We start from the raw sequence: 13,070 nt of genomic DNA, 5'->3' as shown, positions 1-13,070 counted from the left end.
ATCCCAGCATTTAGAGCAATGACCATTCATATAGGAAAGCTCAGAGAATTAGCCAGGAAATGAAAAGGCAGTAGTACAGGAAATCAGGACAGAATCCCTACAATTAACTGGGATTGTTCACATTTGACATGTACTGGTTAGAAAATTGTGGCTGACACTAAGGTGTCTCTGGGCCCGAGGGAGGTCTGGACTGCTATAAAAGGCAGCCCAAGTTGCTGCTCTCTCATCCACTTCTCTCATCTCCTCCTCCTCAGGAATCAGGTGAGTCGGAAACCTGTCCTCCTCCTCCCCCTGCTGTTTCAAGGCAAGCTCTTGCTTGGCTGGAAGCCTTAGCTGAGAGGAGCTGTCATAGTGCAGGCCTGGCAGTTGCTTGTGCTGTGAGAGGGCCGGGGAGAGAAGGTCCTGTGCAGACAGAGACAGACTGGGACTGGGCTGAGGTGGCTCCTGGACTTTGAGCCTGGAAGTGCAATGTGGGCCAGGAGGTGCCTTGGCTGCAGGGTGTTTGGGAGCAGTGCTACTTCTCACGTGTCCTCACTTTGTGCTTCTCCCTGCCCTCTGTGCCAGGTGCACCTGTGACCGTGAACCATGTCGTGCTGCAAGCCCTGTGACCCTTGCTGCCAGCCCTGTGGCCCCTGCCCGCTGGCCAGCAGCTGCAATGAGTGCTGTGTCAGGCAGTGCCAGAGCTCCCACGTTGTCATTGAGCCGCCTGCTGTGCTGGTGACCCTGCCTGGGCCCATCCTCAGCTCCTCCCCACAGAACACCGCCGTGGGATCCTCCACCTCTGCTGCTGTTGGCAACATCCTCAGCTGTGGTGGAGTGCCCATCAGCTCTGGGGGCCTTGACCTCTCCTGCATCACCAACTGCTATGGTGGCAGCAGATGCCGTCCCTGCTAAACCTGCTGGCAATGTCTTCCGGCAAGAACACCCAAGACTTCAAAGCATGGTTTTCAGCAGGAAATAGAGCTTCAGAAAATTGCATTTAGAGCTTTAGACCATCCTTTCCTTGCTCTATTCTCCTCTCTTTTTCTGTCCCCCCCTCCCCAAGGCAGTCTAGTGTGGACCTGCCATCCTTCCTTCATCTGCAGAGCAGTGCAAAGAACACCACATGGGAGCTCCATCTTAGTGGCTGCTCCTGGTGCTCTCTGAGAGCCGTCTCCTTTTCTTCTTTCAACTTAATAAAACTGTATTGCATTCAAGCCTTTGTGTCTGAGTTATGTGTTGTTCTGGGGCAACTCCTCCAGTTAGCTCAGGAAAAATATACAGAAAGCAATGTTTGGGGCTTGCTGCAATGGGTTTTATATTGTGCCCCTTTCTCTTGGAGCTGATAAAGAGCATCCCTGGCTATTAGGCAAGCAAATGGCCATCATGGACACTTTGGCTCCAGAAGAGTGGAGATGGCAAAAACCAACATCCTTCGACAATCCATAACTCATCTCTTCCTAATCTTCCTTCCTTTCATGGCCTGCAGTCTTTGGCCAGCACACCTGGGAACAAGGAGATGAGATCCAAACCTCACATGGCACCTCAGCACTCGGCAGGGCCCAGCTGCTGCCCAGACATGCAGGGCTGAGGGGACCGCACCTCCGGGCACAGCCAGCAGGGGCGCTGCTGGCTCCTGGCCGGGCAGGGCGCCTGCGATGATTCCCCCATGGCAGCAGAGGGCGCCGTGGTGCGAGCTCGGGGGCCATGTGGTAATGGCGGCTTGACCAAGATGGAAAGGGATGGAAGAAAGGCTTTGGTTTGCGAAGCCCGATTGGCAGCAGATCCCAGTGTCCCAGAAGAACTCTGAGGAGCACAAAGCTGGAATGGCAGGAAAGAGCAATAATTCCAGGGGCGTGGATGAGATATATCTGTAGCTCTGCAGCTGTAGCTGGAACTGCATGACGTCTCAGCAGGCACGAGCTGCAGGACTGCCGTGCAGCAGAATCCAGAGCAGTGATGAATTAGAAGCAGGGGCCCAGCAGTGGCAGCTCAGCTCCCAAAAGTGCAAGGAAAGATAGGGTGCTGATTCCAAGCACGTGAACATATGGTGAGGGAAGGAAGCAGCACTCAGCGGTGCTATATGGGTAGATCCAACAGTCCTACATGTCACAGCAGAGCAACACCTGAATAGGGGTTCCTCTGGTCCAAGAACAATTTCCTGGGGGTCTCAGCCTTGCTAACTCACCACCAGGCTGTTGAGATGAAGAAATGCATCTGGCATTGGCCTGGACAGGAAGACCCTGTGTCCCACCCTGGCCACCTGCAGCATTCCACCAGAAGTGGATCCACTGAATGATAACAACCTGCAGAAGTGGGCAGGCTGTCTTGGTGTTTCTCCCTCTCCATAAAACAAGAAATGGAGATTGCAGGAGACAGAAGCTGATTTCAGTGCTAGTTCTCTGACAGCTGGGAGCCATGACCATTCTGCTATAGATTCCATACAAAGAGCCATTCCTGATGGCAAAGGAAGTATGTTTGTCTCTCAGATCATGAACACTCCAGGGAAGAGTCCTGCTGCTCTGACCTGGACATACCCTCAGGAGGGTCACCCAAGCACAGAATGATCCATGTGTGCTCAAACAGACCAGCAAGGAATAATGCAAAGATCTGTATGGTCCCAGAGAGTCAGCAAAGACTGAGGAACTGACAGAAAAAATGTGAAATTCTGGGAACTCGGCTGAGGAGACACTAGGGGCAAGTGCAGCCGAAACATGTGTGGTCTCCTTAACAAGGATCAACCTCCAGACAACTCCTGATATTCCAAGAGAAACCACAGTGAATGCACTGAAAGACCACAAACCAAATGAGGCCAACACAATTCTTGTCTGAGCAATGTTAGAGTAGCAACATGTCCAACCCTCGCAGCAGATGCAGACCTCTGTGCAACAGTGAGTGACCATCATGGAGAGGTGCAAAAAAAACCAGAAAATGATGTGTCAGGACCCCTCACATGGCAATTCTTGGCATGTGGGCAAGAAGCACGAGACTGATGCCCATTTCCTGACAACTTGGACAAAATCAAACCCACAGGAATGACACAGGAGAACATATATTTCCACAGAGGATGCTGCCAAGTGATGGTGTGAACATTCCAAGTTCACCCAGCATTGGTTTTGCCCAGGAGAATTAGCCAGGAAATGAAAAGGCAGAAGTGCAGGAAATCAGGACAGGATCCCTACCATTAACTGGGATGGTTCACATTTGAAATGGGCTGGTCAGAAAATTGTGGCTTCCACTAAGGTGCCTCTGGGCCTGAGGCAGTGCAGGACTGCTATAAAAGGCAGCCCAAGTCTTTGCTCTCTCATCCACTTCTCTCACCTCCTCCTCCTCTTCAGGAATCAGGTGAGTGGGAAGCCTCTTCTCCTCCTCTTCCTCCTGCTACTTGCAGGCGGGAAGTCTCAGCTGAGAAGTGCTGTTGTAGTGCAGGGCTGGGAGCTGCTTGTGCTGGGACAGGGAAGGGGAGAGAAGGTCTTGTACAGACAGAGAGAGGCTGGGACTTGGCTGAGGTGGCTCCTGGGCTTTGAGCTGGGCAGTGCAATGGGGGCCAGGAGGTGCCTTGGCTGCAGGGTGTTTGGGTGCAGTGCTGCTTCTCACGTGTCCTCACTTTGTGCTTCTCCCTGCCCTCTCTGCCAGGTGCACCTGTGACCGTGAACCATGTCGTGCTGCAAGCCCTGTGACCCTTGCTGCCAGCCCTGTGGCCCCTGCCCGCTGGCCAGCAGCTGCAATGAGTGCTGTGTCAGGCAGTGCCAGAGCTCCCACGTTGTCATTGAGCCGCCTGCTGTGCTGGTGACCCTGCCTGGGCCCATCCTCAGCTCCTCCCCACAGAACACCGCCGTGGGATCCTCCACCTCTGCTGCTGTTGGCAGCATCCTCAGCTCTCAGGGAGTGCCCATCAGCTCTGGGGGCCTTGACCTCTCCTGCATTACCAACTGCTATGGTGGCAGCAGATGCCGTCCCTGCTAAACCTGCTGGCAATGTCTTCCGGCAAGAACACCCAAGACATCAAAGCATGGTTTTCAGCAGGAAATAGAGCTTCAGAAAATTGCATTTAGAGCTTTGGATCTTCCCTTCCTTGTGCAATTCTCCTCTCCATTTCTGTCCCTAACTCCCCAAGGCAGTCTAGTCTGGACCTGCCATCCTTCCTTCGTCTGCAAAGCATTGCAAAGAACACCACATGGGAGCTCCATCTTAGTGGCTGCTCCTGGTGCTCTCTGAGAGCCGTCTCCTTTTCTTCTTTCAACTTAATAAAACTGTATTGCATTCAAGCCTTTGTGTCTGAGTTATGTGTTGTTCTGGGGCAACTCCTCCAGTTTGCTCTGGAAAAAGATGCAGGATGCAATGTTTGGGGCTTGCTGCAATGGGTTTTATATTGTGCCCCTTTCTCTTGGAGCTGATAAAGAGCATCCCTGGCTATTAGGCAACCAAATGGCCATCAGTGAGACTTTAGCTCCAATGGAGGGGATATGGGGAAAATCAAGAATTGGGGACAGCCCACAACTCATCTCTTCCTAATCTTCCTTCCATGCCTGGCCTAGGGCCTATGCCCAGCACTCTGGGGAGCAACACGATGAGAATCAAACCTCACATAGTCCCTCAGAACTCGGCAGGGCCCAGCTGCTGCGCAGAAACGCAGGGCTGAGGGGACTGCACCTCTGGGCACAGCCAGCAGGGGCGCTGCTGGCTCCTGGCCACTCAGGGCGCATGCGATGATTCCCCCATGGCAGCAGAGGGCGCTGTGGTGTGAGCTCAGGCGTCATGCGGTAATGGTGGCTTGCTCGAGACGAGAAGGGATGGAAGAAATGCTGGGATTTGCAAATCCCGAGGAGCAGGCGATCCAGTGCCCCAGCTGGACTCTCGGGGTCTGCAAGCCGGAATGGCTGGAAGGAGTAAAAATCCCTGGTTGGGGGATGGAACTTGTTTAAGCTCTGCAGCTGTAGCGTGATCTGCGGGATGTCTCAACAGGCAGGGGGCTACTGTGCAGCAAAACCCAGAGTAGCGACAAAGAATCAGCAGGGGGATAGCAGTGGAAGCCTGGCTCCAAGCAGTGTAAGGAAAGGAGGGGCGGAGATTCCGAGCACTAGAATATGTGGTGAAAAGAACCTTTTATAGTGATGTAGAGTGTTAATGAGGTCCCAGGGCAATGGCTGCTTTTACAAGCAGAGCTCCACACGCAGCAGATAAAGGTAGCAGGACACGGAAACCCGCAGCGGTGACAAATTCTCCCCACAGCGCTGTGGTCCCTTTCCCTGCTAAAAGTGGAGAGAGAAAGAGAGCCAGGCTCTGCGCCCAAACCCATTTTCCCACTCCAAATATCTCGACATCTCTGGTCTCCAGGAGAAACCCACAGATAAGAGATGTGCAGCCAGATGTCCTCTTCCCATGAGCTTGGCCACTTCTTTGTCATTCTCAAGTACCTAGACCTTAATCTTTCCTAGCAAATCATGGCGCAAAATTCCTGGAGGAAAAAGCATCAAACAAAAAGATTCTAACCCTCAACAGCCTCTAAAGGGAAGAGACCAGAACTCAGCTATCCTATGTGGGTAGATCCAACTGTCCTATATCTCACAGCAGAGCAACATCTGAATAGGGGTTCCTTTGGTCCAAGAACAATTTCCTGGGGGGGTCTCAGCCATGCTCAGTCAGCACCAGAATGCTGAGATGTAGAAATGCATCTGACATTGGCCTGGACAGGAAGACCCTGTGTCCCACCCTGGCCACCTGCAGCATTCCACCAGAAGGGGACCCACTGAATGATAACAAACTGTGGAAGTGGGCAAACTGCCTTGATGTTTCTCCCTCTCCATAAAACAAGAAATGGAGAGTGCAGGAGGTCAAAGTTGATTTCAGTGCTAGTTCTCTGACAGCTGGGAGCCATGGCCATTTAGCTGTAGATTCCATGCAAGGTGCCAGTCCTGATGGCAAAGGAAACGTTTCTATCTGAGATCATGAACACTCCAGGGAAGAGTCCTGCTGCTCTGACCTGCACATGCCCTCAGGAGGGTCACCCAAGCACAGAATGATCCATGTGTTCTCAAACACAGCTCAAACACACCAGCATGGAATAATGCAAAGGTCTCTAGGGTTTCAGAGAGTCAGCAAAGACTCAGAAAGAGACAGAAAAGATGCGCAGTTCTGGGAACTGAGCAGATGAGATACTGAGGACATGTGTGGCAGAAAATTAATCAGGTGTCCACGATAAGGATCAGGCCCCAGACAACTCACAATATTTCCAGAGGACCCACAGAGATTGCACAGAAAGACCATGAGTCAAGTGAGGCAACAAAATTTTTCTCTGAGCACTTTTTGTGTAGCAACTGGGGACCAACCCTGGCAGCAGATGCAGACCTCTGTGCAACAGAGAGAGACCATCATGGAGAGATGGGAAAAGCAACAGAAAATGATGTGTCATGAGCCCTCACATGTCAGTCCTTGGGCATGTTGGCAAGAGGCACGAGACTGACGCCCATTTCCTGACAACTTGGAAAAAACCAAACCCACAGGAATGACACAGGTGAACATATTTGTCCACAGAGGATGCTGCCAAGTGATGGTGTGAGAATTCCAAATACACCCAGCATTGGTTTTGCCAAAGAAACTCCTGAATCTCTCATCTCAGCATTTAGAGAAATGACCCTTCATGTAGGAAGCTCAGAGAATTACCCGGGAAATAAAAAGGCAGCAGAACAGGAAATCAGGACAGAATCCCTACCATTAGCTGGGATGGTGCACATTTGACATGAGCTGGTCAGAAAATTATGACTTCCACTAAGGTGCCTCAGGGCCCGAGGCAGGTCAGGACTGCTATAAAAGGCAGCCCAAGTCTCTGCTTTCACATCCACTTCTCTCACCTCCTCCTCCTCTTCAGGAATCAGGTGAGTGGGAAACCTCCTCTCTGCCTGCTGCTACTTCAAGAGCAGCTCCTTCCTGGCTGGAGGTCTCAGCTGAGAGGAAGCGGCTTCTGCTAAGAGAGGGCAGTGGAAAGAAGGTCTTGTGCAGGCAGAGAGAGGCTGGGACTTGGCTGAGGTGGCTCCTGAGCTTTGAGCTGGGCACTGCCAGTGTAGGCCAGGAGGTGCCTTGGCTGCAGGGTGTTTGGGTGCAGTGCTGCTTCTCACGTGTCCTCACTTTGTGCTTCTCCCTGCCCTCTCTGCCAGGTGCACCTGTGACTCCAAGCCATGTCGTGCTGCAAGCCCTGTGACCCTTGCTGCCAGCCCTGTGGCCCCTGCCCGCTGGCCAGCAGCTGCAATGAGTGCTGTGTCAGGCAGTGCCAGAGCTCCCACGTTGTCATTGAGCCGCCTGCTGTGCTGGTGACCCTGCCTGGGCCCATCCTCAGCTCCTCCCCACAGAACACCGCCGTGGGATCCTCCACCTCTGCTGCTGTTGGCAACATCCTCAGTTGTGGCGGAGTGCCCATCAGCTCTGGGGGCTTTGACATCTCCTGCATCACCAACTGCTATGGTGGCAGCAGATGCCGTCCCTGCTAAAGCTGCCAGCAACCTCCTCGGGAAAGAATCTTCCAAATCTCCGAACCTGGCTCTGGTCAGGGCCTAGAGCTTTGGGATATTTTCTTTACAGCTTCGTGGCATTGTGGCATTGTTCCCTTCTTTTATTCTTCTCTTTCTTTCCTTTGCTCCCCATATCTTCCCAAATCAGCCTAGAGGAGATGCGTTGTCCTCCCTCCCTCATTAGGACAGGGTGGTGGACACCCTGCAGAAACTCCTCTGCTCCTTATTTGCTGCTGTTGCTCTGTGGGCGCCACTCCCTTTTCTTCTTTCAACTCAATAAAGTTGTTTTGCATCCAAGCCTTGTCCTCCAAGTTCTCTTTCTTTCCACTGAAAGTCTTCCAGTCTGCTCAGGATAACAGGAGGAGAAGCAGAGGGTGGGAGTTCCTGCAGTTCATTTTACTTTTTGCCCTTTTGTCTTGGAGTTGAGAAAAACGTACCTGGGTACTGCACAGTCAATGGCCATCAGGAACCGCGAGGCTCCAAAGGGTACCAGGAATGGGTTGGTGTGTGAATTGGTAAGTCCAAGTCACCAAACCACAGCTGAAATGCAAAGAGTAGATTTATTTCATTACCTCATTAACTGACAGGTTCAAGGCACTGCCAGGCTGCAGAGACACATAAGAGAGGAACAGTGGCACCATTAGGGTCAGTCCAATCCTGGTGGGTCACTGCCTGTCCCAGTATGTCAAGGGGCCTCTCGCACATGCAGTTTATCACAATGATGTGCTTTTGTGTCCTTTGAGTTTTTGGATCTCTCATTCTCCCAGCAGGAGGCTCAAGACTAAGACTGTCCGTGGCAGATGCCTCTCAAGGTCCTGATAGCTTTTATATTATCTCTCAAAAGAGACGCAGGATAATCAGCAGTAAAGATAAAATGTGAAGTTTCCCACATGCATGTTCTCAGCCTCCCCACCTACAAGGTCACTTTGTGCAAATCTATCACCCTGCTCTCCAAGACTTTCAGTTTCAACCTTTTCCTCCCAACAGATGGGAAACAGCAATGTGTGGAAACAGCCCATAACATCATCCTTACTTTCTTCTCCCCTCCATTAGCCAGTCTAGGGTCCACGGCCTGCACACAGCAGCACAGGCAGATGAGGATCACATCTCAATCTTATAGGGGCCCTCAGTTCATGCAGTGCCCATCTCTGTCCTAAGATGCAGTGCTGAGATATTTCAGAAGTTAGAATTGAAATCAGCCATACTCAGGATAGGCTGTGGTAAATGACTTTAGGCTGAGTTTTTGCAGAAGACTTAGGGCTTCACTGTTAATTCACATTTCTGCTATGTATTCTGTAATGTAATCTGTCCATCAATGCCTTCCCAATGGAAGCCTTTGGCCAAACCCGTGCCCAAAGGGGACTGCAAGACAGATAAAGGAAAATGGAACCTGGTGAAGACAGGGCCTGCCAAGGACAGCCCACAGATCACTGTCATCAAAGGATTTAGGTTAGACAATCTTGTCCCACCCACTGCCATGGCCAGGGACACGTTCCACCAGACCAGGCTGCTCAAAGCCCTGCTGTCACCAAAAACCGGGAAATAAACTCTCTAATCAATTTCAGAAAGCTACATCAGAAAGCTGATGTTTCTTTATTAGAGAGCTGGATGCATGGGGATATCTCCTCAAAGCATGCCCACTAACCTAACAGAGCAGGTTGTATTTCAAAAACTAATACATATTCATCCTTTTTTTTTTTTAATACAGGCACATAGGTTAAATATTTCCATCAACTTGTTTGGATATGGTCCCATATCTTCTGATTAATCTTTTCTTTTTGAGATTATCCCAAATATATGGTCAGGCCATAAAGTAATACTCCATCATTCTTGTCTACTGTCATCACTCTGACACACAAACCTTGTACTCAAAACTAAGATATTGGCCAATCCATATTAATCACTGATACAAGTAAATGAGGAAGCATTAGGCCACATCAATTTCTGGTATTTGTACTAAGCACTGCCTGCTACAAAACTAAGCATTAACCAAGAATATAGGGATCATACACTAGGTGTTAAGGTCAAAAGAATTTTCCAACATCTTCTCCCACTGCTGCAAAAACTTCTTGAAGAAATAAAACTTGTTTAATAGCAAATCCCCAGCTTCTCTACCTTTTTCACTGAGAAGACTGGAAGTGTTGCCACAGAACAAAGGACAACTTGGAAGTCCAGGTTTGGATGTGGAACATTGATGAATCTAAGGAAGAAGAGGAGGTGGCTCACAGAAGGAACCAGGCACAGCCACTAAGATGCAGTGGAGCTCCTGCAGGGTGTCCATCTGATTCATGCTGAGGGAGAGAGGGCAACACATCCCCACTACACTGGCCTGTGGACACATAGAGAGCAGGAGGTAAGAAGGAGCAGAGTAGAAGATGGAAAGAACATCAAAAGCTCTGTCATGACCCCTCATGTTGCAGTTATTAGGCATGTGAGCAAGATGCACAACAGTGATGCCCATTTCCTGAAAACTTTGCCATAAAGAATCCAATCAGAGATGACCCAAGTGAACATCACCTGACCACAAGGGATGCCACCAGCCCTTGATCAGAGCATTCTGCCATTTTCTGCCCCGGAAATCACTGACCATCTCATCATAGCAATTACAGAAGGAGACCTTCATATAGGAAGCCATATGGCAGAAGCCAGGAAATGAAAAGGCGGCAATGCAGGAAACAAGTACACAGCCCCATTATTAGCTTGGATGGTTAGCATTTACCATGAGCTGGTCACAAAATAACCACTTCCACAAAGGAGCCTCTGCGTCTGAGGCAGGCCAGGACTGCTATAAAAGGCAGCCCAAATCTCTGCTCTCTCATCCACTTCTCTCACCTCCTCCTCTTCAGGAAACAGGTGAGTGGGAAACCTCTTCTAATCCTCCTCCTGCCTGCTGCTTCCAGAGCAGCTCTTGCCTGGCTGGAGGTCTCAGCTGAGAGGGGCTGTTGTAGTGCAGGGCTGGGAGAGGGCAGAGGGGAGAGGGCAGGGAGAGAAGGTCTTGTGCAGACAGAGAGAGGCTGGGACTTGGCTGAGGTGGCTCCTGGGCTTTGAGCTGGGCACTGCAATGGGGGCCAGGGGGTGCCCACATTGTGCAGGGTGTTTGGTGGTAGCGCTGGTTCTCCTTTGTCCTCACTTTGTGCTTCTCCCTTCCTTCCATCCTAGGTGCACCTGTGAGCCCGAGCCATGTCCTGCTGCAAGCCCTGTGACCCTTGCTGCCAGCCCTGTGGCCCCTGCCCCCTGGGGAGCAGCTGCACTGAGTGCTGTGTCAGGCAGTGCCAGGACTCCCATGTCGTCATTGAACCCTCCCCTGTGCTGGTGACCCTGCCTGGCCCCATCCTCAGCTCCTTCCCACAGAACACTGCCGTGGGATCCTCCACCTCTGCTGCTGTTGGCAACATCCTCAGCTGTGGCGGAGTGCCCATCAGCTCTGGGGGCTTTGACCTCTCCTGCATCACCAACTGCTATGGTGGCAGCAGATGCCGTCCCTGCTAAATCTGCTGGCAACATCCTTGGGCATGAACCTCCAAGACCTCAGAACCTAGTTCTGGGATGCAGATAGAGCTTTGGGACATTGTAATTAGAGTTTCAAGCCGCTGTGCCTTTCTCCTCCTCTCTCCTCTCCATCTCTTTATTTTGCCATCTGTGTGTCCCCAGACCAACATGGGCGAACTTGTTGCCCTTTCTCTTCCTCCCTCTTTAGAGTGGGCAGATGGACACCCTGCAGGAACTCTACTGCATCCTACTGATCTTCCACATGCTCTCTCTGAGGCACCTCCTTTTCTTTTCTGGACTTAATAAAGTTGTTTTGCAACCAAGCCATGGCCTCCGAATCCTCCTTCTTTCCACGGCAACTCTTCCAGTCAACTCAAGGAAAAAGCTGGAGAAAACAAGGGACTCCCTGCAGTGAATTTTACTTCATGACTTTTCTTTGGGAGCTGTCAAAATGTTCCCTGGCTACCCCACAGAGAATGGCCTTCACGGAAACCCTGGCTATGAAGGGTCGCAGCAATAGAGATGGGAAACCAAGTTCTGGGGACAGCCCACAACTTCACCTCTGCCTTCTCCTCCCTTCCATCATAAGGTCTACAGGTCTGTGGTTCGCACAGATGGTCAAAGACAGATGAGATATGCAACCCATACACTTCTTCATCTCCTGGCAAAGCCCAGCTGCCTTCCAGATGTGTGAGGCTGAGGTGAATCACAAGCTGATATCAATATCTGCCATATTCAGGCTATGCAGGAGCAGTCCCCATTCCTGTGAACCAAACACCCCTATGGGCTACTGTCTCGATGGGCTCTTGGTCTTGCTTTGGGAAAGGCTTCTTCATTTTTGGGTTCTCTTTTTGTTTTTGTTCCATGGTCTCAGAGAGACTACAGGTAGCAGTTTTGAGCTGTCTGGAGGTGAATCACACAGGAGCTGCCTGTCGCCACAGACAGCCATGCTCCAGCAAGCTGGTCAAGATGGATTAGACCCCACTCCAAGAAAGAAGAATGTGGAAACAGAGACTCTTTCTCTTTCATGGCAAATTTTTCTTTTCTTCACCTTCTTTTCTCTATTTCTTCACCTTTTGGTGAAGGTGGGATCTTAGCTTTGAAGGCAGTTACTTTGGATTTACGACTGTAGCCACTTGTAAAGACTTCATTTCACAATTAGCAACTTTTTTGAAATGATCCTCAAAAACTTTCCAGCAGTGAAAAAGTGAGCAAGTTCCTGGGGTCAGATGCTGCTGTGGACAGACCTGTCCTTTCTGGTCCACCACAGGCAGAGCGCAGAGCAGAGCAGCAGCAGCACCGGGAGAGCCCCATGAATGGCAGGAGGAAGTGGCAGCAGTGCAGACCTCAGTGAGCTGGCAGGTCTTTATCAGCCACTGGAACTCCTCTGCAGGTTCTTGCCTTTCTGAGTAGGATTTACCATTATCTTGTCCCTTTTTTTCCCAGGACCACATGGTCACATGCCATATTGAAAGAAAAGGGTGTGATGCTGTCTTCCCCTTGCCCCTCAAACCATGCCGACACCTTGGGAAGGATATTTCTGGAATTTCATGTCTCTCTTGGTTCCCATGGGTTTTTTGAGGTTCAGTAATTTTGTATAGAGCAGTAATTTAATGTTCATTTTTGCCTGTTCTGTTCGTTAGTAAACTGCTATTTTTTTCACTTATATCTACTCATATTTTGTTCTTTATTGGTGGAAAGGGGTTGGTTGGAATTAAGGGAAGATTACTCATTTTAGATTGCCCAGCTCTTTAAATTATCTTAAACCAAGACAACCCCCATCAGTGAAATTTTAAAAACCTTCTCTGTTCCGTTTTCTTTGGGACAATTGCAAATTTTCCCTTGTAACTTAAGCAGTTCTGTTGCAGAGATAATATTACTGTGTACTCTGCCTCCTGATAAATGAATTTTGTCTTTACAAGTGGGCAGAGCTTGGGGTGACGGGAAGTGAAGGAGGGTTGGCTTTGCTGAGTCAAACCCCTTGTCTGGAGAGTGGAGTGAAGTGATCCAGGCTCAGGGAGTCCTGCCTCCCTCTCTGCCTCCTCAATTTTTACTGGTGGATGGAGTTAAGGGTGCAGGGAGGGTTTGGTTTTACTG

At 50.5% G+C, this 13,070-nt stretch overlaps 1 protein-coding gene and 3 pseudogenes across 1 annotated transcript; all 4 read left to right on the top strand.

The window, feature by feature from the left end:
• Positions 1-585: 585 nt before the first annotated feature.
• LOC128940168 (feather keratin Cos2-2-like) lies at positions 586-894 on the top strand. Its single transcript, XM_054281476.1, has one exon. It carries the CDS (start codon positions 586-588, stop codon positions 892-894), a length of 309 nt encoding a protein of 102 aa, XP_054137451.1.
• Positions 895-1,648: 754 nt separating this feature from the next.
• Positions 1,649-3,945, top strand: LOC128940057 (feather keratin Cos2-2-like; annotated as a pseudogene).
• Positions 3,946-4,688: 743 nt separating this feature from the next.
• Positions 4,689-7,463, top strand: LOC128940056 (feather keratin Cos2-2-like; annotated as a pseudogene).
• Positions 7,464-10,204: 2,741 nt separating this feature from the next.
• LOC128940212 (feather keratin Cos1-1/Cos1-3/Cos2-1-like) lies at positions 10,205-10,973 on the top strand (annotated as a pseudogene).
• The last annotated feature ends 2,097 nt before the right edge of the window (positions 10,974-13,070 follow it).

The sequence above is a fragment of the Melozone crissalis genome, unplaced genomic scaffold (assembly GCF_028551555.1).
Source record: "Melozone crissalis strain CALT ecotype California unplaced genomic scaffold, PUWL_Pcris_2 ptg000032l_1, whole genome shotgun sequence".
Lineage (NCBI taxonomy): Eukaryota > Metazoa > Chordata > Aves > Passeriformes > Passerellidae > Melozone > Melozone crissalis.
Note: the sequence above shows the minus strand (reverse complement) of the source record. Positions and strands in the feature narration are given on the sequence as shown.

Bases quoted from the DNA above. Each gene is read 5' to 3' on its own strand.
- LOC128940168 (XM_054281476.1), top strand. From the start codon at position 586: ATGTCGTGCTGCAAGCCCTGTGACCCTTGCTGCCAGCCCTGTGGCCCC.